This window comes from Camelus ferus, chromosome 13 (genome assembly GCF_009834535.1).
Source record: "Camelus ferus isolate YT-003-E chromosome 13, BCGSAC_Cfer_1.0, whole genome shotgun sequence".
NCBI classification, from domain to species: domain Eukaryota; kingdom Metazoa; phylum Chordata; class Mammalia; order Artiodactyla; family Camelidae; genus Camelus; species Camelus ferus.
The window spans coordinates 65036174-65063866 of NC_045708.1; the positions used below are offsets into that span (position 1 = coordinate 65036174).

Here is a 27693-nt window from a genome sequence, read left to right on the forward strand (position 1 = left end):
ACTTCTTGAATAAGGGATTCTGTGCTTTCATTTTGCACTGAGCCCTGCAGGTTATGCTGCGAGCCCTGTTTATCGGCCTGATGCTGCAAGGAAGCTGCAGTGTAGCAGACAGGACCCAGGAGACTCAGTTCTTGCTCCACAGTAGCATGGCAGATATTCACAGTTGTATGTCCTATAACTGTTCTCCCCTTCTTCCTTGCTAACAGTATCCCCAGCTTGTTCAGCATGACAACAGCCTTATTTTTTAAAAATGGGTATTTTTTTAACAAAGGCACACTGCATTTACCAAATTCTATTACTTTTACAAGGAACCAAATGACCCAAGTCTGACAAAGGAAATATAAATCAGTTTACTAAGTGGGGCTTATGAAAAAGCCTTCATTTTCTTGATTTAAAAAAAAAAAAGAGAAAGCAGACTCAGTTGACATAGTGCCTTTTGCCTTCACCTTTCATCTTTTTTCTGCCTTTAAGACATATGTGACGCCTAGAAATACAGGAGCCATCTTGAGAATGAGGATGAACGCTGCATGTTAAGAATAGCTAAAAGACATAGAAAGCTGCCAACCTCTGAACTTCTTAGTAGGTGAGAAGGTATACCCCTATTTTGGTTAGTCACTGTACCCAGGTTTCTGTAACTTGTGCTGAACACGATCAATCCCTAATACAGGCCGATGAGCTAACATGAAAACTCTTCCGTTACAAACTCCTGGTAATTCCAGGTAAAGTGCAAAAAATATATTTTAATACATATTTGAGCTTACAAAAAAGACAGAGAAATAGTTAGGTGGCAGAAATAAAGAAGGAACTGAACACTAGAGCCAGGATCACACACTATGACCCTATATTGAGAGGGAAGGCAGTTGGACGAGGAGGGTGCTTGAATCTTTAAACCCGTGTGGTAGCCAAAGATAAGAATTTGGGCCCTTGCTGCGAGCAGAAATTAGAAACTGCGAACCCCTCCTATGCACTTCCCCTGTGCACATCAACTAAACATCTGCGAGTTCCATACCCTCAGGGAAAAGGCACCCCCGCCACAGCAAGACGACAAGGAAGATTTTCTATCATGGAATGAGTTCTGAAAAGAGGGGAAAAGTTCTCCCCAAAGAATTTATTATCATGATTTGTATTCCCACTGATAGGGTTTCAAATTTACAATATCTAAATGATCTTGGAACGTCTAAGCCCAGAAAGAAATTCATATAAAAATTGGTCACTATAATTTTTTGTAAGTTTGAAATTGTTTCAATATTTAAAAAGAAAACCACTCTGAAGTGCGTAGGAGAGGCTGGGACACAATCTCACCATAAACCCCCCTCCCAGCATGGCAACCCAGAATCAGGAAGGAATTCAAACCCAGAGCTTCTTACTGAGATGCAAAGGTGTGGAACCCCTCGTCAGGCACCTCAGCTTTTAAGACCTGCACCTGAGAGATGAGCTTTGAAAACCGGTGGGGTTTGAATACACGAGGCCCACAAGACTGAGAAATGGCTCTTACAAGGCTGAGTGCGAGGACCCATCCTCCCCAGGGCCCAGCTCAGAGACAGCCAATAGCAAAGTGAAAAGGCTCACTCTGTTCATATTAAAGCATTGGCCTGAGGGGCAGGCATCTCATTTAACTCACACATCTGCAAACCTGCTGAATCACTCTCTGGGGACAAAGGCAGATGGACCTCACCTTTGTGCGCTCCCCCTGCATTGCTTTAGCCAGTGGACACAATCTCTCTTTTTCTCTCTTTCCAGTGCACACCATCTTTACACTCCCCCTCTGCCTCACTACAGACAGTAGGCACTATCTCCCCACTGTCCCTCTACAGTGCTCCGGATCACCAGTATCTCCCAGAAGGAGTTTTTACACAGGTCTGGGGCTCTGATTTATGCAGCTGTGGCCCAGGGGATGCCCCTTGATTGCCTGGTTCCAGAGGCCAGGGGAGCTTGTATTCCTGGGCCCAGAGGGACTGTAACAATCAGAGAGGCGGCACTTGGAAGGCTACCACCCCGGGGCATTGCCCAGACAGCAGGCTAAAACACACCTCCAGTCTGTGAAAGGGCTTCAGCCTGAGGCGCGGGCTTCTGGCTTGACACGTATCAGGCGGCCTAAGAAGTGCTCTCAGGGAATACAGCCTGGTGGACGAAATCTTTGCACAACTCCTCTGCCTTCATCCAAGTCACCAGTATTTCCCAGAAAGGAATGTATGCCTTTGTCAGGCACCTCATTTTTGATGCTGCTACACAGGACACCTATAGGTGAGCTGGCTCTAGTGGCCAGTGGGGCTTATGCTTGCAAGTCTTATAAGACTGTGACCAATGGAAAAAGAGTTCGTAAACAGACACCACCCCTAGAGCACAGGGAGAGGCAACAGCCTCTCTGTGAAAGAAATCCATCAGCTAAACATCACCGATGCAGCCCGAGAAGCAGGCTTCTAGCTGAACACATTAAGGGCTGACTGTGATCCTTTCCACAGAGCTCACAGGGCAGGTGCTGCCTTGTGCTCTCCCCCTGCCGTGCACCTGAGTGCCAGTGTCCTGGAGGGGAATGCTTACACACATCTGGTCCCCTGGTTTTTAGTGTCTAGTGCCCGGGTTTTCGAGGCTGCTGTCCAGGTGATGCCCCTTGACAGCGTGGCTCTTGAGGCCAGGGGTCTTGTGTTCCCGGATCCCCTGAAGGCAACAGCCTGACAGTTCTTGACAGGCTACTGCACAGACAACAGACTGAAAGACATCCCCAGTCTTTTTCTGAAAGAAGCCTATCTTCTTGTCCTGGAGTTGTGGTCACATGGGTTAGGCACACACCCAGGGGCCTACAGAGCTTCTGTCAGGGAACGCAGGCCGGTGGACACCATATTTGCACTGCCTGACTACATCTCACCAGTTATCTCTCAGAAAAGAGCTTATACACTCATCTAGGGCCCTGCTTTTAATGACTGCCACCCAGGGGAGACCTTGAGATTGTCTGATTCTGGTGAACAGTGGGGCTTACACTTGTGGACGCCCAGCACTGTATATATTCGCATACTTTAACAGTTGGTGTCTGGGGGTCTGGCTTCAAATCAGCCTGCATTTAGGTGCTGACTGAAATTCTCTCCTTTGGGACACTGACAGGTCTTGGCACACTCTCAACTACTGAGAACTATTAAAAATACAACAAGTTCCTTGGACAGTCACAAAGGTCTGAGAGACAACCAAGGGCTAGGGCGGGGTTTGTCTACTACATGAAGCCACTACGTCATGAACGTGAGAGGCGGCTGTTTCACCTAATGCAGAGACCAGCAGAGAGTCATACAACCCACCAAGAGTGAGTCAGGAAGAAACAGAAAATCTGAACAGGCTGATTTCTAGTGAGGAGACTGAATCAGGAATCAAAAACCTCCCAACAACTAAATGTACAGGACCAAACGACTTCACTGGTGAATTCTACCAAACATTCATAGAAGAATGTCAATCCTTTTCAAACTCTTCCAAAAAATAGAAGAGGAAATGCTTCCAAATTCATCTTTTGGGGTTAACATTACCCTGATACCAAAATCAGACAAGGACACTACAGGAAAAGAAAATTAGAGGCCAATACATCTAATGAACATAGATGCAAAAACCCTCAACAAAACCTTAGCAAACTCAATTCAACAATATAGTAAAAGGATTGTATACCATGACCAAGAGGGATTTATTCCATGGATGCAAGAATGGCTTAATATCCACAAATCAATGTAATACACCACATTAACAAAAGGAAGGATAAAAATCATATGATCATCTCAATAGATGCAAAAAAAAAGCATTCGATAAAACCCAACACTCATTTATGATAAAAACTCTTAACAAAGTGGGTATAGAGAGAGCATACCTCAACATCATAAAGGCCATATGTGAGAAGCCCACAGCTAACGTCATACTCAGTGGTGAAAAGCTGAAAACACTTTCCCTAATATCAGGAATGAGACAAGGATGCCCACTCTTGCCATTTTATTCAACATAGTATTAGTAGTCCAAGCCAGAGAAATTTGGCCCAGTCCACACTCTGGGGTTGTGGTCCAGGCATCAGTTGTTTAAACTCTCCAGGTGATGCTAATATGCAGCCAAGGTTAAGAGAGCAGTAGCTCAACTCAGAAGAGAACACCTGGGATGCTTCCTTTGAAACATTTGGCACCAATGGGGGAGGAGTGTGGAGAAGGATAAAAGGTGGAAACAAGGGAATTTTATTGAAGGAGCTCCTACCAAACAACTTGATGATTTGTAATTTCTCTGCATAGAAAAAGCATCAAGGGCTAAGAGTAAGAGTATATGAGACTGAAGAAGGCATCTTAGGAGAGTGGAAAAGTTCTACAGTTTTGCAGGCTCTGCAGACAGTGTGAAAAAGTTAAGAAGTAGAAGCATTGCTACGCAGTTACAAAGATTCAACGGAAGTAAGAAATCATGCATTGGTATTAGCATCCATCTACAAGGTTGTACAATTTTCTCTAACAATGCTTGGCAGTGTGAGAGCATGAACAGAGAAAACATTCATCCAGGAATGTAGATTGATGGGTCAGAAGGGTGGAGGAAACTGAGAATACTGGTGAGAGTTAAAAATAGGGCGAATAAAAATGAGGCATAGAATCACAGGCCTGATGATGATAAGAACACACTTAAATGAGTAAAGGAGTCAAAGAGATCAAAGGAGAAGTCAAAAGGAGATTTCCAAATCTAAGATTTCAAGATAGCAGAGTACAAGGTAAGTATGGTAATAGACACCTAATGGTTCTTCCTACCCGTCCTTGCCCCCTCCAACCATTATCCACACTACCCAAAACATTTCCAAACTGAAATTCTGATCATTTCTCCCCAACCCCTCCTCCACCCGCCAACGCCTCAATCTGCCAGATGAATTCAATCAAAAGCCAGTTCAAGACGTCTTAATTATCACCTCCCCTATCCTGGTAATACCCACTTCCTCTACGCTTTCTCCCCCTTACCCAACTTTACACGCGCTTTTATAGTTCTCACGCTGTTATACTTTTTAATCTGTTTCCCCCACTAGATTCCAAATTCCTTGAAAGCTGGAACCAAGTATTAATCATCTTTAAATCCATTTTCAACACTTTTCCTGATAAATTCAACAAGTATCAGCTCTGGCATTTCTTGTTTGCTTATGCTTGTATATGCATTTTTAATGATGATTTATTTGGGGAAATCTCTTTAGGCTACTTGCCTATTACTGTGAAGCTTTATTTAGTTAAAACTTAGATAATATAATGTGCAAAGACATGTAACTGGTCACAATGCATTATGTGACCATATACTGAAGCAAATAAACAAAGGAAAGCACTAATTTCAATTCTTCCAAGTTGTGGAATTCCCACTTTTCCCTTAGGTTACCTCATTTACTGTCTGTGATGTGTGTCTATCTGATAAATGCAAGGTGGGGACACCAATGTCAATCCATATTTTTTAACTTATGAAACAAATTTGTCTATCTATTAGATAAAAATAAACACAAATCAATTTTCTAACATTTCTCTCTTCACCCCAGGGGATGATCTTGCACACCTATGAAGTGCATACACCTCCACTTTTGATGTCATTGGTCTAAACAGAATGTAATGAACACTTTGTCAGACACACACACACACAAATTAAAATACATACCATACTACCTAAAATGCCATTTTTATAAAGGTTTTTTTTTTTTAAGCTAAAAACTTTGGGGGTGATTTCAGCACTTTTTATGAGCTTTAAAAGGTTGCTTTCCTAATATCGTGTACTGTTGAAATAAGAAGTTAGTATAGGGGACAGAAAAAGAAAGCAGTAGAAGGGGATCTGGAGCCTTTACAGAAAGACCAAGCCTTCAAACACTTAAAATTCAGGTTACTAGGTACAGACTGGAGGTGAACATTTAAGAGCACTCTGGACTCTCCCTTGGCATTCAACCATACTTACAACTACTTATTCAATTTCTGTTCTACCAGATTAGTCATAAGCTCTGTAGAGAGCAAGGGCTGTCTGTCTCATCGCCTGCTATATTCCCAGTCACAAAAACAATGCCGCGTGGCACATAGTAGGTACTCAAAAAATATTTACTAAATGAATGAACAAAAGAATGAAGTGATATAATTGAAGTTGCCATTAAGAAACTAATCAAAGAGAACAACAACAAAAAATAAGTGTTAAACATTGAGCTTTGAGGAATACCTACAGTAAAGCCATCAGAGGTGCCAGCAGAATAGAATGAGAGAAAGTCCAGGAGGTAGCAGGAAAACCAGGAAACGTAAGGCCCTGGAAAAGGGTGTGTTCTTGGGAACTGGATGGGTAGAGTCACTGTGGAAGTCTGAGAAAGGGGTTCTGATTTATCAGGAAGATAACTGGCAACCTCAGGAATGCTGTTTAGGTATAGTTATAGAAGTGGAAGTCAACTGCATGGAATTAGGCAGGAAATTCTAAGATGGTAAGGATGGTAAGGAAATAGAGACAATACACTAGCCTCATGAATTTGTCAGTGAAACAAGAGAAACAGATTATAACTACAGAGGGCTCAACAGGAATAAGTGAAGATTTTTTTTAAGTCGGCAGAACTACAAGTTTGAGGAAGAGGATCCAGAGATTTTTCCTCTAATGGTGAATGTGGTGTTGTGATTCTTTTTGTAGAAATGGAAGTAGATTATGACAAATATACTTCACTGTGAAGACAGACATCTGGAAAGTGTTTTCCATGTAAAAATCCAAAATGGACAATAGATGAAAAACAAGATTCCTGATTACATATTTCTTTTTCTATATTTCTGGAAAAATATGTTGAGATGAAGGATAGATGGAGCAGATTCATTCTTTTGTAGTTACCTTAGGAAGAAATAGTTGTTTCTATCACGACTACGAAGAACACAAATATTTATATGTTATCTACTGTCCTTTATGATGCCATTAGGAACTAACCTTTGTGCCTTTAACACAGTCACTGCTTCTAGGACTGCTGTTTCAGTAAAATACTGGAGGCATGAATGTGAGCTCATTTCATTGCCTGCTGGGCCTGCATTTTCCCAGCCCTAATGTAACAAAAGGGCACAGCTGCACACACACACACACAAAATACATAAAGCCTTTTCTTATTTTTGAAATATTAACGTCTCGCCCTCTGTGCTTGCACCTGTTTCAGCTTAGTTTAAGCATAGGCTGTGTCATGAAGACTGCTTAAGAAGACGGTCTAAAGGAACAGGACCCTATGGGGCCTTCCGAGGACAGACCCCTTCCCCATATGCTCTGCTCTAGCTCCTCCCTGACGTACTTAGGTAATTGCATCTGATGCACATTGCCTGAATTGTTTCACAGGTGTGGAAACCCCCACCAAATAGAAGTTAACACAAGCACATAGCCCTCAGGCCGGCTGGAGCCTAAGCACTGGCGTTAAGCCCCCTGACACCATCACGTCACCTCACCATCAGCCAATCAGAGAATTACACAGGAGCTGATCACATACCCTGCGGACCCACCCCCCCTTCACCCGGCCTTTAAAAGATGCTTTCTGAAACCCATCCAGGAGTTCGCCGTCTTCAGCACGAGCTGTCTGGCACTGCTTGTGTGGCGCCTTACAGTAAACGCTGCGCTACCCTTCACCACAAGCCTCTGTAAATAGATTGGCTTTACTGTGGGCCAGCGGGGTGACCCAAGTTCCCTTCAGTAACAAGACTCAGAATTACGGAGTTTTTAATAGATTTCACACCGCATTCTCATTAGTTATTAAAATTCGCCTCGCTGAATCATTAAGAGCTACCGTATCTCACTCACCCTCTTACACTTCTTTGCGTCCTCCACCTGGCACTGGATCTCGCACAGAGCAGGTACCTAGTGTTGATCCCGTAATCCCGCGTGTGCATGCTGCCTTAGCCAGCCATAAAGTCCTTCCTGCAGCAAATGGTGACGGAATTTGGAGGGGGTGGGGGAGAAATGGAGGTAGAGAAGCCCCTGGTGGCTGTCAAGTAACCCAGCTGAGAACTTCCTGCGGGCAGGGACACGCCTGTTCAGCATGGTCCCTCCAGCACAGGGCTCAGTGCAGGTACACGGCACATACTCAAGACTGCTGAATGAATGAACCGCAGGCTCGGTGGGGACATTAAATTCAATCTTATTTTGCAAACGAGAGCCACCCAGGCGTCGGAGACCAGCGGGGCGCGACGGCTACCAGATGACAGGAAACTTGGTTCTAATTTCACAGATACTGTAAATCTATGCTACAATTTCCATATTTTCTCTTAAAACAAAACGAGGGGTGTGGGTTGTCTCTGCTCTTGGTTCTCAGGGGCTTAACTGCAAACACGTAGCGCGTCAGCGGCCCCAGGTTGCGCCCCTAGTGACTAACACTACGCTCCCCGGCGGCCGACAGCGCGGAGCTCCCGGCGCGCCCCGCGGCTGGGCCGCGGCGATCCTGACGGGGTCGCTGTTCCCGCGGTAACCTCCATAAAGGCTCCGCCCCACGGCCCGCGCTCCCTCGCTCCGTTGGGTCCCGGCCCCGCACGGCCCGGACGCCAGTCGGTGCCCTGCAGGCCCTCCGCGGCCCTCCGCCGACGTTAGCGGCAGCACTCCCGGCGGGACAGACTCAGCGACTCGGCCGCCGCCGCCTGGGCGCGCGGCCGGCTCCGAGGCGCCCGGTCTCTGCCCCGCCCCACCCTCTTTCTCCCCCTTCGCGGAAACGACAGCTGCGGCGGCGGGGCTGGCGCCGCCTCCCTCCACCTACCACGTCTGCCCCCGCCGCTCTCGCCCGGCGCCCCAGCCCGGCCGCGGCGCCTCCGCCTCCCCTGTAGGTCAGCGGGCAGCTCCGCCCGGCTGCCGCCCAGGATGAACATCATGGACTTCAACGTGAAGAAGCTGGCGGCCGACGCAGGCACCTTTCTCAGTCGTGCAGTGCAGGTACCGCGGTGGGAAGCACGGCGGCGACGGCCGGGAAGGCCAGGGAGGGGTCGCCTGAGGCGGCCGCGCCCTCCGCACCGGGCTGCGCCGACCGCCGGGCGGGCCTGCGGCGGCCCGAGGCCCGGGGGACGGGCGCGGCCTGGTGCCCCTCCGGGCCCGGCGGCCGTTTTCCTCCCCGCTCATGCCCAACCGCCGCTCCCCGGGAAGCGGGGCGCAGTAGGGACGGGGCCCGGAGCTGCCTCCCGCCTCTGGAGGACACCGAGGCTCAACGCCGCCGGCCTTCCTAACCCCACGACGCCGGTGCTCGTGTGACCTCCCTCCCGGGGTGGGCGGAGGTCTGGCGGGTCCGCGGAGTAACTGAGACCGACCATTCTTGCACCACCCCCACCCTTTCCTTTCCTCCCTCGGACTCTCCTCGCCGAGCCCAAGAAGGAAGTTTCCTTTTCCTGCCCCCAACCCAGAGCGCTGCCAGCACAGTTCCCTGCAGCCCTCTCTCCCTCTCTCCGCCTAAGAGGACAGCCCCTGGGCTTGCCAGTCGGCGGGCGAAATGGAGATCGCCAGTTGGCGTCCAGACTTTGCCAAGGCCACGGAATCTGGGGGTTCTCACTCATTTTTGAAATGGGAATCACTGGCAGTAGGGCAGTGGGTCGGAGTAGGGTGGGGGGGGTGGAGATTAATATCGTGCCTATAGTGACAGTGACATGTTTCAAATACACTTTAAGGGGAAAAGTTAACTATCTCGCGGTATTCAGAAATTAAGGAAGTGCCAGTGCTAGGGAACTTGGACTGTTTTCTGCAGTCATCACCCACATTATGCCAACTCGGTTAAATCTACGAGCAGATGTAAATTTCACCACAACATAGGTCATAAGCAATCTGGCGTTTAAGTCAATGGCGTAGTCACAGCAACAACATTCTTTTATAAAGAGAAAACAAAAATAGTTCTCGAATATGCACATCAAGTTGACACTGAAACATAAATCACTTGGGTTGCGTTATTACTTTTCTCCTTTACCCCAATTTTATTAGCATAGTTGATCTTGCATTGCGTATTCTCGGCAAAAGTTTGGTAGAACTAGAGCAAGGTAAAGGCTGCCTACATTGTGAGCTTTTGGTGTTACCTTAGTGCTGACTCCCCATGATTCTAGATGCTGAATGCATATTTGACACTGGATAATGCCACTCTTAAATACAGCTAGATATGTTTTCAGGTACATAATCTGCATTGCTTATATAGGACACATATATTACAATTTGATTTAAATTATTGATAGCCTTGATTGTAAAAATCTCGCAAAAACTCTCAAAAGGTTTACTTCCCAAATGAATGTCAATTGCTCATTGTTTCAAATTCTCTAGGGTGGGGATGGTAGGTTAAGGTAGTCGTGAAGCAGTTGTTGCCGTGTTGTATAGATGTGATGGTAATGGCAAGCGTTTCTAATAGGATCAAATTAGAACAGACCTCTAGAAACTGTCAAGAAAGTGACAGTTCTCAATTTTTTTTTTTTTTTTTTTTTGGAGGAAAAGCATTTCAGGCAGAGGCAACAAGTGCAGAATCTGAGGTGGCCGGGGTGCTAGGGAGACCAGTTAGAGAGATGTGGCCAGAGGACAGGCAAAAGGTGATATGACATAAATAAGAGTGATAGCAGGTTCAGAATCTGTCCAGTGTTGGGTGTCATATTGACCCTAGGGTATGAGACAAAGATGAATCAAGGATGATTCTGAGGTTTTGGCTTGAGCCGTTTGAGAAGGGAAAAATTTCAGGAGGAACAGGCTCTTTCAATGTATCTTTTTATGTTAAGTCTGTATCTGTTAGAGGTACATTCTGAAATATTTATTTATAAACTATATCGTGTCTGAGAATTGCTTTAAAATATTTCAGAAGAAAAAATGAGGATAGTTGAAACAACGCTGGGAATATTGATAGTTGTCGATGCTAGGCTGGTTGTAGGTTCATGAGGTTTTGTTATGTTATTACACTTTTGTTTATGTTGGACATTTTCCTCAATTTTTTAAATAAAATATGTAAGGAAAACAAGATGATTCCAAAATGTAATGCGAAATTTGGAATGCTGCGTGGTAATGTTCAACAGAACACTGCCATCTCATTACAGTATTTAGTCAGTAACTGAGTTCCTACCCTAAGTTGAGCTGACATCAGTGTTGTGCCAAAGTGCCAAGTTTCATGCTAAGAATAGTGTAAGGGCCATGCCAATTACTCATTATAAGCAGTAAGAACAGTAAGAATGGAATTCAGCTTTGATTTTTCTAAATAATAATTTCTATTCAAATCAAATTATACCTTAAGGAACAGACCATTCTCTGATTGGACAACTGCCATACATTTTTTTCATTTTACTTAAGAATTATAAGTTAAAAATTAAATGTGTTCCCTGTTTTAAAATAGTTAAATCAGACTATTAAAGTATATAAATGAATCCCATCACTCCACTCTCATTCTTCTAAAATTTGTTTATAAACTTCAGTACTTTAAAAAGAATATTAAGGTAAAATGTATAAATGAATAGAAATGTTTATTCCCTGCCAGTCCAATTGTTTTTGTTGCTCTTAACTGCCTCAGTAGAATACAAAAGGATCAGGTAATTTATCCTTGATAAATTGTTACGTTAGTGATGTCTTAAAAGCTATTTATTCATTCTTAGACTCTATCTTTTCAGTCCAAATTCCTTAATTGAGCATTAAGTACTCCCTTTCAGCCTTGTCTTTTCTCTCACTCATATGTAAACACTGTATTTGTATCAAATTATTTTTTAATTTCTAAAGTATCTTGTACTTTTCTAACTCTAGACTTTTATTCATATAGTTACACTAATCTTGAATGCCCTCCACCCCCTCTATGTGGTCTTTCCTTCCCTCAAGGTATAACTTCAAGTCCACGTGAGACCACAGGAGCTTGATGTGAATTCCTGTGGCACTTTTCAATTTTGTATGATCATGTGGCATTTTTCTTCTAATGAACTGTTACATAAGGACTCTTGGAGCTCTAAAATTCTGTTACTGGCTTTCGTGTTCTTAATAAGATTGTACGTCCTGAGGAATCAACTCGGTTTCTTTCTTATTCTCTTTTACAACATCGAGCGTGGTATTTTTTTTTAAATTTTATGTCATTTTAGCCAAGCAAGTAGTTTCCATATGCAAAGTTTATTCTTTAATCATTTAGCATGTTAAATAATTATTTTTATTAGTATTTTTCTAATGTATGTGCTGACCTTGATGTTGATTAATGCTAGGCTAAAATATTAAACTCATTAATTCAATCTATGATTATTGAGCACCTCCTAGGTGCGTGGCATTGAAGGATATGAAGATGAATGAGACCCAGTTGCTGCCTTTAAGGACGTAAAAATCTAGTACCAGTTTATCTTAATTATTTCTTTGTAGTAAATATCCATTTTATGAATTACTGTTTTGACTTCATTTGGTAAATCTTTCAAGTGGGCATATTTTTAATTCAGAATTGATACTGAAACAAAACTTTGCTCACCATCTTTAAAATGATATATATACTCTTGAAAAAAAATTTCAAACTAAAATTACTTAGGAGAGGGGGTTCAACTTAATTTTCTAACATTTCCTTTGAACTGACTACTAAAGTTACATTATGAACTTCATGAACACCAGTTATTTTCTGAGGGGGAAAATGTCTTTAAACTTGAGTTGCAAGTTTGGCCTTGATCTCCCATTTAATTTTGCAAGTACGATGATGTGTCTAAGCTGGACATGAGAAATGAATATGATGCTGGGCTTCACCAGCTTCTGTCAGATCCTATCTGGATGGAATGCCAACTTGTCTGAACACATGCCCTCCTGTAATTCTGTTTCTTTTATATAATTTAAACTGCAATAACTTCATCTTGTCTCTGAAATTTTAATAAATGTATTGCATTCAAAGTCCACACATTTTCTCATTCTGTAAAAAATCTGCATATTTAGTGTTAACCAAAATTGTGTTCACATCCTTTGATGCTTTCGGTGCTAATTTAGTAAACTACTAGGTAGAAGATGGATTGTTAACCTAATGTTAAAATAACTGTGTATGAACTTAGAACAGTAGTTTTCAGTCTTAGCTACACTTAAAATTACCTGAGGAATCTTTACAGGCTGCACCTCAGTCCAGTTAAATTAGAATCTTTGGGATTGGATTTGGCATGAGTAGTTTTGAAAGCTCCCCCAGGTAATTCCAAAGGGCAGCCAAAACTGAGAACCAGTTGAGAAGAATCTACTCTACTGTTCACTAATCCATTCAGAATTTGTATTATACATTTATTCCCAAGAAGTTTAGGTTACTTTTAAACTATTACTTTACCCAAGGAATTGATGGTTAGAGTTTATATTAAATAGACATCTTTGATCACACAGCCTTTTAACTTTTTTTAGTAAAACAGGGTTTGGAATCCAGGCTCCTTATTTCCTACTGTAGGCTACATGCCTATCTTCCAGTAAAGGAGGGACTACAGTGCCTGGCATAATGTGGCTGGCTCAAAGACAGTCCTTTTCTTAAAGCAGTGTTAGAGAAAATAGAGAGAAAAGATAAAACTTCCTGTTCTCCAGTCATTCTACTGTATTACTGATGAAACATTATGAAAGACTAGTACAAGAGATTACATTTTAGGGAACATTGGGTTTGGATTTCTATGAGTTAGTTATTTACATTCTGACTTTCATTGTAGCTTGTTTTCACCAAAGTTTTTAATATAATTGTTAAATAGTATGACTATATATTCATTAAAATTCATGCTTAAAATCAACTGTGGTTTATAATAAACAGCCATTATCACCAAGAGACTACAAAATCAGTAACGATTTTGGACTTAAAGATGTTGAAAACTAAAACTTTTAGGGTAAAATTTAAAATTTTGGGCAATTAGGAAAGGGATCTTTTTTTCTTTCTTGAAGAAAGAGTAAGCCTTTTGTCCTTCTGAAAAATATACCATTATTATAATTTTGTATTTGTGGTTAGGTGATGTTGTCAAGATCATAAAATCCTTGAGGGCAAGAACCATGTCATAAGCTATATGACATAATTATATATCTCACATACAGCAGAAGAAAAAATATATGTTCTCCATAAATATCGTTGATTAATAATTCTTAATTTTGTTGATATAACTCATCATTTTCTGTAAGTTATGTGTTATCTTAACATGTCAAACCTTGTGATTAACAAGGGAAAAATCCTTAAGTCCCTACAATGATAAAATCATGGGAAATATGTCTTTTACAATTATTCATTTAAATAATAAAATTTAAATTTGTAATTTCAACTTAAATACATGATAACATTAGCAATGCTCTTAAATCTCCCTCCCTTTTTTGGTTTATTCTAGCTAGGATTAAAGTTACCCTTAATTTGATGATGATTGAATATCATGTAGGAAGCAGAGGTGGGCTGTAGGGTACAGCTAACCAAAGTACTATGAACAGAGACACTGGGGCAAGGAATCACAGACTATATTTAGATAATGGTGATAGAAAATATTAATTACTTGAAATCAAGTATTTACTAGAAGGCTAGTATAGTGTAATAAAACTATGATTCAAACAGATACGAAATTTAATCCCAACACTGAAGCCTCTGAGAAAATTTTAAACCATTCTGAACCTCAACTTCTTCATCACTAAAGTTACGATTCTTACCTATATAACAAGATTTTTCTTTTTTACTATTTGATATAAAATGCACAACAATTGTTTTTCAGTATCAGAAAGTGCAAGTAAACATCAGGTAGATTTTATTACTGGTACTTAAATACATTGCTCCTGTGGGCCTTCCTACAGAACAACTATTTTCTATCTATAACCAGACTCTGTCTCACTCATACTTAAGGGCTCCTTACTGTTCTGGTTGTTTCACATATTTTCTGTTCCTTGCTCAGACTCGTATAAGTACATGGCTTGTTGCAAATATTCAGCTTTGCTGTTACACATTGACACGCTTTGTCTTTTTTCACTAAAAAATTTAAAAAATGAGATACTAGTAAGGTAATGTCATGAGAATCACAAAGAAAATATTAAATAATTACACAAATAGGCCTTTTGACCTGAAGATTGTAAAGTTTTATTTTCCAAATAATTAACTCATTGTTGGTCTGAAATATTTTTTGGAGAAAACTTGCCCCAAAACCTAACCTAGTGTAAGATAAACTCAGTGACCATTTCTTTAATCAGTTTCTAAACATTTTTTAAGTAATTTCTAGCCTATACCTTTAATTCTAGTGCATTTCTAAAATATCCATTAAATTAAGCTCAATGTGACTTCATGTACTAAAAAAAAAAAAATAGACCTGTAGGTTTATACTGTTCATATAAAAAATATTTTTCATTTAGCGCTCCTGTAAAAGAGACCATATCTTCTAGTTCTTAGCAGAGTGCCTTGCACAAAGACTAACTTAATAAATACTGATTTTTAAATTGTGAACCTATTGATAATTGTACTAATCTGTTTTTGGTTGTTAAATATAAATTAAGAATGTCTACAAAACATTTAATACTTAATATGCATAGAAGTGGTGCTTACGATACTCTAGAATTACAACTGGAATTTAGATCAGAGGACTTCATACTCTTCCCTTAGGTCTTTAGGTAGCTCATTTCTTATCAGTTGCAGGCGAGTTGTTACCTGCTCAGAGAGGCTTTTTCTCCAACCATCCACATCTTATACTCTCAAACTCTCACTCCCTCTTCCAGGCCCAGATTGCAAACTCCTCCCGTTATGAAGCCTTCTCTAAGTCTCCTGCTCCCCACTTTACCTGCAGAATGAGCTCTTCCTTCCTCTACACTTGAATACATTGATTCACCCAGTTAATCATTCAGTCACTGGATCAAGAGACAGTAGGACCACCTATGTTGGTCCTCTCTCCACCATCTTTTTATCTCTATATTCTTATTGTCAAGTTATTTATGTACTTGTTTGTTGTCTGTCTTCCCTAGTAAACTTTGAGATTCTTTAGAGCAGAAGCCTTGTCTGTTTTTTGGCTGCTGAAACCCACATGCTTAGAATAATGCCTAACACATATGCAGGTGCTTAATAAATATTTGTTGAAGGAACAAATGAACGAAAAAATAGACATACTTTCTTACTAAGGAGCTAAGTGAAGAATTTTTCTCTACTGGTTGATCATCTTTATAGATGATGTTCACTTGGGTGTATTCCTTTCTTTCTGTCCTGTTGGTTGCTTTATCTGGGAGATAATCTATTTAAGCATGGGAGGTAGACTTCAAACATGTAAAATTCTAATGTGTGTCTTTGGGAGGTCTGTTTGTTAGAATTTTTAGGGATCTGCAAAGAATACCAGCATTCTCTCTTAAGAATTAGATTGCATAGTTACCCAACTGACCTTGCGATCTGGGTTTTGATCTTTTATCTGATGCCCCTCCTATCCTCAGTTACAATACACTGCAAGTTTATGGGTTAGGCAATAGCTTTGGAACTGCTATTCTCAGTCCCACCCATTGGGTCAGAACTTGGCTACAGACCAGTCTCTAAAAGAACTAAAGCTTTACAAAAGCTGTTGAAGCTGTTGTTTCTGGGCCTTGAACAAGACCTTCAGTGGGGGCTGTACCAGAAGTCTAAGAATAACATTCTTAAGGACCTTTCAGCAAAAAGTGCTAACTGATAATCAATTGAAAGTATTAGACCAAGAAGGATACTGAAAGAAACAGATAATAAAACTCAGAAAAATAGAGGTGCAGAAGATATTTTAAGAAATGAGAGAGAAAAAAAGCAAGGTGAACATTATATTTTGTTAGCCAGAAATGAGTCATGACTAATGAGTATAGAGTTAGTGCTAGTGACTTACCTGTGTTATAATGGGGGGAACCACATATTCTAAAGAAAAATTATGTGTGATAAACAGCCTGAGTCATTGCTTCTAGTATTTAATTAAAAGTGTCCAGAAGTCTATATAAAATCTACACAGAAATATTTTACCTCTTTGTTATTGTATGGGCAATGCTGCCTTTCTTCAAAAACCAGTACATTCAAGATAATAAAAATTGTTATGTTGAGTATATTTAACTACATTTTGTGATCTTTAAAAGATGCCTCTGTAGTATGAATAGGATGTGTTCCAAAAATTAGTCTATAAACAATTACTGAAACATATTTTGAAGAAACAGCTTAAATGATAGCTTTCCAGAACATCCCATAAAAGCCTGTCTAAACCAGGTGCGATTAAAATGCCAGTGATGCAAAGCCACGTTAAACATACACAGCCGTTTTTAAATTCTGAATAGTAGTTACGAGACACTGAACAAAGTGATTTACATAGATACCCTTACTTAATTTTTAAAGCACTGTAAGATATGTATTGTCTGTCTTTTGTAATACAAGATACCTAAGGAAAAAATATCCAAATGCTTACTCAAGTCACACAGTTAGCAGTGCAAGCAGGATTTGAATTCAAACCCAGCAGACTCAAAGATTTTACTCCTTACCACTGTGCTGTCTACCTTTACATGTAAGAAATTTATATACTGTATATACAGGGCAGTATGCTGAACTTTCTATAGCATTCACACCAGACATTTTAGCAGAACTAAGGAGCTCTATTAACTATGGGATAGGATTATCCTAAGTGCCACAAAGGAGGTATGGATAAACTACCAGAGGGACAAAAAAAGTGGCATTCATACGCGACAGTTTACAATTATATGTCCAGGGTTGTTTGGATTTGAGTTTTCTTTTTAATTATTGATATAATTCCTAAAATGTATTTGGGGTATATTTAATTTTTTTTAATGTGTAATCAATAACAGTTCACAGAAGAAAAGCTTGGCCAGGCAGAGAAGACAGAATTGGATGCTCACTTAGAGAACCTCCTTAGCAAAGCTGAATGTACCAAAATATGGACAGAAAAAATAATGAAACAAACTGAAGTGTTATTGCAGCCAAATCCAAGTAAGAAACTTTTTACCTTTTGTGTACGTTATTGACTAATCCTATTAAAAGGCACTGTTAATAGATTTTTAAATGTTGGGGTTCTTTTTAAGTTTTAATGTCTATTGGAAAACATTTTTTGATTATGCCTTTGGAGTCTAGTTATTTTGTATGTGTGTGTTTTGTGAAGAGGGTGACATACACTTCGTTGTGTACCCTCTAACAAATTGACAAATAACGTTTTTCAGACCTTTGTAGAATCCCCTTGAAAGCTCAATTTCAGGCAACAACTTTGAATTTGAAGAGTTGTGAAGGACTGCAAAGATAAATTAATCTTCCTTTCTCAACCAGGGAAGAATTATCCCTAAATAATTAAGGAAAAATTGTATAAAAACTTAGTTGCCAACTATTTATGTGAAGTTTTATTTTTACATAAATTATTCCATTTGATTTTCAGACAACATGGTAAGGCTTTTCAGGTCACCTAACTCAATAACCTTCCAAATAAGGTATACAATGATTGTTTATTAAAACTCACAAGTTAGCCATTTTGTTCAATGTGGCATATCTAATTAAAAGTGGAACTTGAACTAGAACCAGGTGTATTTACATATAAATAACTATATATGTATGAATATACATGGGAAAACCCAGCCTTTCGCTGAGCTTTACATATCAAAACTGAAGGACAAAGGCAGCAGTAACAACGCCTGCTCTCCTTCCCCTTGCCCCTCAATGTTACTGTGACCATGTTGTGAAATGCTTTCAGTAGCTTTCAGGTACTAATTTAAAGTTCCAAGCTTTAAACTTTGTTGCTATTACATAAACCTCAAGGACTGTACAAAATATTCGTAATTCTTTGCCATTTTAGTTAAATTGTGGTGATATTTTAAAATAGTCCTTTTACACTTTGAGTGAGGCCTGTTGTCTTTGGATGCCACGTGTTATTTCTTACTCATTTAAGGCTACTTAAATTACATACCATGGTGCCTAAAAGAAAAGAAAGAAAGAAAAAAAAAGGAAAGAAATTAGTAGATGTTTTTTCTTTTGTTCTTTGCTCTATCCATATTTCCCTCAAATATGTAGTCTATTCTACAGTATGTTTTTGTGAGTGGCAGATCAGCTCACTGGTGAACGGGAATGGTATCAGTGGAAAGAAGTTACAGTGGCTTATATAAAATTTTGCATTACTGTTTTAAGTCTGAAGTAGAAACAGAATTATTTTTGTGTTTTATTTGTGCTCTCATTGTAAAGTTAACAGATTTTGAGAGAAAAGACCCAACCTTTTTTTTCCTATAAGCCTGTTACTTTTAGTGTATGATTTTCCAGAACCTAGGGTTTTTCAGAAATATATATTGCATTGTAGATTAATTGCCTGCATTTTTTGCTAAGATTTTATTATGGCCTGTTGATGCCCTGGTGAAATGAAACCTTTATTTTAAATAAACCAATTTTTTAACTGAATGAAATCAACATGGGATTCAACTTTAAACTTTAGATTAAATAGGTAGACAAGCAGCAAAGATAAGAATCACTCTCACAATCAGAAAATGAAATTCTTAAATCTAGTTAACATCTTCTGAGTGGTTATGTTTTTAACTGATTCATTTTGGTTTTTACTAATATAAAAGTTTTTTAAATTCCTCCTTAAAAACTCTTCTGATGCTGCAGCAGAGTTTACCACAAAAGCAAGTATTGTTCCAACAGCCTATTTTATGTATTATAATTAACACTTTTGCCGATACCTGGAGTGTTTCTGTTAGTGGCTCAGCTTCTTTTTGATATTTGCAATACATTATGTGAGACTTTCTCTTGTGGAGGAATTCTGTAAGGTGCTTAGAAGGAACCTGTATAACTTACTTCTTTTTGGATTGTAATTTTAATTTATGTGTATGTTTAATCATCATTTCTGGTAACGTTGACTTTTTTCTCATTTGTCTCTGAAATACCTTATTGTTAGGCAGCAATGTAAATGTAAATTTCTTAAATATTATTGTAACCAAGTGTTTATTTGGATTTTACCAATGTTTTTTCCTTCCCATTTATGCTAATTTCTATTACTGCTTTTAACTTTTTGTATTTTAAACTTATTTTTAATGGTGAAATTTTTTAAGTGACTACATGCTCAGATATTTATATACTTGAAGCTTAATTAAATAAAATTAAGCCAAGGGATCATATTGCTAATCTCTGTAGACTATTCCAAGCCTGGATTGTTCATTTCCTTAAACTCCCAATATTTAGTCCCTAGGAGGGAGAACTGAGTATGTGAGCAAACAAAAGCACAATAATAGCATCAAAAGTATGTGAGTCTTTTGGTTCTTTAGGTGCCTTATAGGCATATTTTTATAGCTGGAAATCCCTGATTTTAAAATTGTGAACATACATTAAAAGTTAGACACTATATGAATGGGGCAGAGGCAAATTCACTAGATAGTAAATGAATACCAATCCTTTTCTGGAACTTAAAATCCTATAAAATACTCATAATAGTTTTACTATATTTTAAAATATTTTTGTGCCAAAATATTTTATCAGATTTCTAAAATACAAATTTCTTAGAGCTATATACTACTCTAACATACAAATGAAAAAAATTATATATTAAGATATGTACTAAAAAGCATGCTAATTTCATATTTATTTCATAAGGTGATAAATGGCTAATAGAACAAAACAATCTTTTAAATAGTTTTGCTTTTTAAAATCATTGGTAATTTGAAACATTCCTCCTAGATGCCAGGATAGAAGAATTTGTTTATGAGAAACTGGATAGAAAAGCTCCAAGTCGTATAAACAACCCGGAACTTTTGGGACAATATATGATTGATGCAGGGACTGAGTTTGGCCCAGGAACAGCTTATGGTAAGTGAAAGGCAAAAAGGTCTGCTAAGAGATGGCTGTCAGTAGTAAAAATCCACAAGTAAAGGTATCCTTAACATTTACCTAATATTAGGAAGATCAATTTACAAAATCAAAATTTTCATGTTAAAATTTTGGATAAAGTGAGCACTATAGGTGATCACTAAATAAGTACAATTGAATATTTAATGTATTTAAGATACGTTATTCTGAGAATGTACATTATCTTTTAGGTCTAAAAAGTCAAATTCTTCACTTGTATTTCCATTGAATCCTGCAGCACCTCTGTTGTACTTATGATATATTGCAATTTGTTGATATATGTCTCCTCTGGTTTTTGTTGTTGTTTTTTTAAGCTTTCTTGAGGACTTACTTATTTCTGTAATAAAACACCTGGCACATACTAAGTGTTTGAACAAATCACTAGCGCTTTCATTACATAACTAATAAAAGTACCACAAAAATGTTAACAGTAGTTATCTCTGGATGTTTGGGTGACATTTTATTTCTATTTTCCTCATAGTTTAAATTTTCTATAATCATATTTTACAGTTATGCTAGCTTTGCTAGTTACTATAGTGACTCTTTAAATGGATAACTCTGAAGCTCAGTTATACATCATTATCCCTCAAATCTAATTTTCTCAGAACATAAGGCTATTTCATATTTATATGGCTTCTTTTTCCTTTTGTTCATGACTAAAATAATTCTTCTTATTAAGACTTCCATGGGAGATTGGTCCTTATTTGGATTTGAAATGATAGGTAAATTAAATGATTTTCTACACATACAGTCCTGATTTATGAAAGAGCTCAAAAATTCTGAGACTAAATGAACTTTAGGTTTTAGTAGTCTTTATGTCAAAAGGAATTAACCTAAGTATTGTGTAATGAATGCCATTAATTCCTTGACTGGCTACGTATAGATGTGTAACTTTGAATCTTACATTGTGTTCTTCAAAATGTAATTCTTTCAGAAGTCTGAAAATGCTTAAAATTTCTATAGTTTTATTTCTAGATTTTATCTATCAATTTTAGAAAAACCTAATACATTTAACAGACTTGTTATCAGCTGCTTGTATCAGACTCAGATGCTGGTGTCACAGAGACCCAAGCCGAAGGCCAAGTAGAGCATGAACATTTGCTTCTAAGTTTTTTCCTTTTTAGTCTGCTTAATCTGTTTGCACATCTGATAATTCCATTGAATGTACCCTGATTATTGGAATTGAGCTCTGTGAATCTATTTATTAGTAACTGATAATAGCTAACAATTGAGTATTTCAGGCATTGGGCTAAGTACTGTATAATAAATAGATTTATTCAGTAAATCCTCACTTAAATCCTACTTGTAATGTAAATTCTGATATCTTTGTAAAGACAAGGAAACTGAGTCTTAGAGAGGTTATGTAATTCATCCATGATCACACAGCTAGTAATTCAAATGTAGATCTGTATCCAGAAATTGAGCTCTTAACTATTACGTTATATTACTACCTCCCTTAGCAGTCAGCTCTAATCTCAGTCTAACATGGAGGCATTAAGATCCACAGAACTAGAGACTATTAAAGGTAGAACTAGATGGAGAAACAGTCATGTGGTTGGTTCTCTTTCTTTTAGTCTGTTTTCCACTGAACTTGTCCTATTCAAATGTTAGGGTATATGTGCTATAAAACATGGATTGTTTTTAACTTAAGATGCAAATATATACTATTTATAGACACTTGAGATAAGTGCATAAATATAGAAACAGAAAAATTTTTGATTTCATCTATTTACTAACATATTTTAAGCATTATACTCTTACAGAACATACCCATGCTATTTGAGCTGTGACCATAAATATTTTTTAGTATATCTGTCCTCTTTTGCCCCATTGGTAGAATTGGTACAATTAACTATGATAAGGATTTCATCTTTGTCATTTTCATTTAGATATTTATAATCTTAAGTTTACTTTCGAAGTAAAACTACCTTAACTACAGTTAATTTTATTTGACTTTTACTTAAGTAAACAAGTAACAGCTAACTTTAAAGTAGATCAAATTGCTAATTTATCTTAACATGATTTTATATTCTGACATTACCAGATAATGGTTAAAAAAAAAAAAAAAAAACTTTTTTCCTTTGCAGGTAATGCCCTTATTAAATGTGGAGAAACACAAAAACGAATTGGAACTGCAGACAGAGAGCTGATACAAACATCAGCCTTAAATTTCCTCACTCCTTTAAGAAACTTTATAGAAGGAGATTACAAAACAATTGCTGTGAGTTGGAAAAGGTTCATTTTTTACTAAAATAATTTAGATACATATTTATAGTTTTTAATGAATAATCTGCCCTCTTGTTAATGACTTTGTAGATGTATTAGGCTTTCTTTCCAGTGTAGTTTGTTTTTTAAGTGATGGAGAGGAGATTTAGGTGGATATATTTTTCCTAAGATTTTTGCCAAGACTGCTCTTTATTGTGAATACTACTTCAAATTTAATTTGCAGATTTCCTATTACAAAACACTGTAGAAACTAAATATGTTTACAGTGAATTTGTCTCTGAATGAAAAGTAGTTGGCCTGAGATAAAGGAAAAACCACAAAGATAAAATATGATTGAAAAAATACTAGATTGTCAACAGGATGAAATTTGATATGTGAAATCTAACAGTTAATAAAGCAAACAGGGAATTCTTTTAAACTTACCTGTTATAAAGGAGCTTTGCCCTGGGGCCCCTGCCTCTTTCACCAAAGGCACTTTCTAGCTTGTCTGTAACAGACTGAAACAGCTCCTGCACCTGAGCACCACTAACATTGTAGGCTGAATAATTCTTTGCTCTAGAAGCTATACTGCATCGTAGGATGGTTAGCAGCATCCCTGGCTTCTACCCAGTAAATGCCAGTAACATCCCTCCCCCTGGTTGTGACAGTCAAGAAGATAATTACCAGATGTGCCCTGGGGGCAAAAATCACAAAATATTAAAAGTAATATTCCTTTGTTTCTACCAGATATCTAGAATGTCTGTCATTTTAAAATTGGAAATAGTGAGAAAAAGGAGTCAGGAAACCTGAATGGCCACTTTATAGCCATCTGTAGTCATAGGTCTTTGCTTATCAGATGATTCATTTGAAATAATACTTTAAATGTACTTGTTCCTCCTGGATTTTAGTGTCATTAGACTTTTATTTTTCTTTCCTATATTTATAGAAAGAAAGAAAACTATTACAAAATAAGAGACTGGATTTGGATGCTGCAAAAACCAGACTAAAAAAGGCAAAAGCTGCAGAAACAAGAGCTTCAGTAAGTAGTGTTTTTTACTAGAAAACCATTTTAGGTTAATAACTTTAAAACTTATAAAAGATTTTATGCAAACTACAGTCTGTCATTAAGACTATAATATGACTTTAGTGTACTGTTTTTGTGTTTTTAAACAAACTTAATGATTAGAACTTGTTCAGTGCAAAGTAGTCATATCAAGAGGCAATAGTCTTTCAGTGATATACCTGTTGCTAAAAAAAAATTACAAGAGCTCCTAAAGCTGTGTAATGCTTTTTAAATAATAATGATGATGGCAAGTAAGTCTTTTGGAGAAAGATTTATTATATTTGAAATAGAAAAACAAGTAGTAATTAAGGTGAAAATGAATTGTTTCAGAATGCTTGTATGTAGCTTCAAAATTAGATGACTCTCTTTCCACATATGACTCAAACTGACTAAAGGAACTGTCACCAAGAATAGTTCCAAACCATTCAGACAGTGGCAGCATGGAGTCTCAAGTGGCTGTTTCGAAAGGGAGGAAATCCATTTGGATAAATAAGTTGTTATATTTTTCCTAAAATCAACCTAGGAATAGTTTTTTAAAACTGAATGGGTATATAGTAAGTATAGTAATTCAATGATTTATATATATATATATATAAAAATATATATATACATACACACACATATATGTGTATATGTATATATACACACACATATATTATAACTTTAAAGATTTTTATAAGCTTGTTTAATGTAATATTTATACTGTTTATGTCTCTTTTTCATAGTTAGAAGAGATTAATCAGACTTGAATTGGAACACCTCTAAGGCAGTACAATATAAATAAGTCTGAATTTATTAGAGGAAGCCAACAAGTTCATTCTTAATTTGAGCTAAGGGATATGTTTTGTTAAGAGACATGACATTCCCACTGCCTTCTGTTCCCAACTCACTACCACTATTACCATCAAGAATCATTGCTTTAGGAGCACATCACCACAGTGTTGGTAGAAGTCTATTGTGGCTCTCTTGTCTTGGGAAAGAAAAGGTTGAGACTTGGTTTAGAGTGGAAATTTAAAACTGGTAACTTGGTATTGGACAGTGATGTCTTTTGAAATACCCCAACACCTTATATAAGCAGAATAAGTTATTTTCTTCTAGACAGTTCCCCTTTTGGAGATTCTGTATTAGCTATTGCTAAAGAAGAGCCATCTTAACAAGACATCAATTTCAAAATCTCTGGCTAATTCACCTCAGAATTTATCATGACATCATCATAAAGAACAGCCCAACTTCCCTAAACAGGCTTTTTGCAGAATCAGAACTTTAAAATGAACATTGTAGGTGCAAGAGACTAAATTAGGATATAAATTTCTAAGTTGCTAATAATAAACTTATATAGTAAAATAAGAATTGGTTTTTAAGATACTAATTTCATAATCAGGAAAAATGTTATATGAGGATCATCTGGAAATAAATATTTGAACTAGACCAGAGTCTCTTTATTTGAAATGCTTACCATACGCCCAGTGATTGTGGAAAAAGAATACCTACTGTCAAGTGTCAGTGCAACACTTCCTTTAACGAGCAGTTACAGAATAATGGTGGTCTGCTTTTTCACTTGTAAAAGTGCCAGAAAGTTTATAGATTTAATACTATACAAGGTCTTACTATTATGCTAAATTATTTTACCACTGCTATTAAAATGTGTAAGAACCAAACATCATAGTAGACAAATTTTGATATATATAGAAAAGATCTTGACAGTTCTTCTGTGCCATGTATTGTTGAGGACAGAATTTTTTCCATGAGAATTTACATTTAAAATAAAAATGAAAGATTATACAAGTGACTTTTTTCAACAATTTTATTTATACACAGCTTTTCTAGAATGTATAGATTGCATAAAACAAAATTGAACTATTACCAAATATTTAATAATGTTAGTCCAGACAAAAATTCACATTTTCTGATTTTAGTTGTGTTCCTTCCCTCTAGAAAATAAGCTTGTTTTTCTTCAAACTTTATAGCAGTAAGTCTGAAATACTTTGGAAAGGAAAAATCCTCTTAATTTGTTGTTACATAAAGCCTTGAGGCATGCCTATATTTTGTGATTTTTTTTTCCCTTTTTTCTGTATTTCTCTTCCATTTACTTGAATACAGAAGAATTGGAAACACTTGGAGTTTGTGTTTGCTTTTTTTTCTTTTTGACACATTCCCTGCTTCTAGTTGGCAGCTGAAGAGGTTACTCAAACCTCAGACTTCTTTGATTTCACTTCTTTATAAATTTTCTCAGATTGTTTTATGACTAGTTATTCCTATGCAAGTAAGGTTTGGAACCTGTGCATATTAGCATTTAAAAAAAATTCATTTACTAGTTTCCTGTGACCTGTTTTTAAATTCTAGATTTACTGAACGCTAAGTTTTTACAAGGTGCTTTGCTGAGGAGGAGTTCATATATAAGTAATGCAAAATCTCTCCTGCCCTCGGTTTACAATCTAGTATAGTAGATCGAATCTTTTGGTGATTAGCCCTATCAGTAAAATATTATTCCTGTATTCAATATTCTACTTGACTAATTTGTTTTATTAGGCAGCATGTTGAAGAATGGTAAAGCAACATCCAAGCCATTTCTCAAAAACGTAACAATTGAGCAGAAAAGAGAAAACCTACTTGAATATTTTACAGTGAACAAAAGTACAGTTTTGAAAATAGTATAAAACTCCCATCAGAGAAGCAAAAACAAATATAGCTTCTGCATTTAAATTTTAAGGCATTGACATTTGTTAAACTTGTCTTAATCTTATGTAAACTTTTAAAAAATTATTTTGGAGTATTGTTAATGGGAAGAAGAAAAATCATCTGATTTCAAAGCTCTCTGATATTGAGAGGCTTAGACCTCTATTACTTTTGGGTATCCAAACATGATGGAAAATACATCTTCAGGTAGCATAACAAATGTGTCCCTCTGCCCAATTAATTAAGCATTTCCACAGTAGCTATGTCTTTAATCTGTAAACTGAGTGAACTTTAACGTACACATATTAGAATTTAAAGTTTGTTAAAAATACAAGAATTGACACGCCTTTCATGTTTCTTCAGGGTATGCCAAGATCTGGCTGAGGCGGACTGAAAGACAATATGGTTGAAAGCATCATACATTAATAAAATAGAAGTGATTTTTAAATAGGGAAATTTTGGGTAGGCTGAAGGGCTTCCATAGGTGAAAATTTGAATGAAAATTTAGATAACCATGGCAGTTTTTAAAGTGATGCAGTTTCCCTAAATGATTCTAATTTAAAATCAAGCATCAACCGTGTTTTTTATCTTTGAAAATTTGAAACTTTTGAAAAAATGGAATAGGCACCACTACATGAAATACCATAGTTGGATTTTTTTTTTTAAGTAGAAAACCATTTTATCAGCTCTTTTAATACTAGTTTGTGTGTTCTTTATTGTGCAGAAGTAACTTGTTTCACTGTGTTCATTGGTATAATGTGTTCTTTGTCTCTTACCTATGCACTTAAGCAACTAAACTCAGCTCGCCTTGAAGGAGATAACATTATGGTAAATTTCTCTTACATGCTCAACTTCCTGCATGTAAAATGGCTGAAGGTTTGTTGGCCTATTGTGTTTTCTACATCTTGAATAAAGTGCCTTCTCTTGCTATTATCTGCATGTAAAAGTCTAAAGTAATTGAAGCCATGCATTCATTAGTCTAACAAAAAACACAGAGAATACTAGCTGAAGTAATATTGGAACTTGAAGAAAAGAAATTGTGTGTTCTAATTGCCAAGTATATCAGCTATGCCAA

At 37.6% G+C, this 27693-nt stretch overlaps 1 protein-coding gene across 2 annotated transcripts in view; it reads left to right on the forward strand.

The window, feature by feature from the left end:
* Positions 1–8529: 8529 nt before the first annotated feature.
* The window catches only part of SH3GLB1 (SH3 domain containing GRB2 like, endophilin B1), a 36280-nt gene continuing 17116 nt past the window's right edge, over positions 8530–27693 (forward strand). For both annotated transcript variants that reach the window (XM_032494729.1, XM_032494730.1), the window contains exons 1-5: positions 8530–8871; positions 17650–17791; positions 20507–20635; positions 22762–22895; positions 23826–23918. In XM_032494729.1, coding sequence (XP_032350620.1) covers positions 8800–8871; positions 17650–17791; positions 20507–20635; positions 22762–22895; positions 23826–23918 — 570 coding nt within the window. In that variant the 5' untranslated portion in view covers positions 8530–8799. The remainder of the gene's footprint in view (positions 8872–17649; positions 17792–20506; positions 20636–22761; positions 22896–23825; positions 23919–27693) is intronic.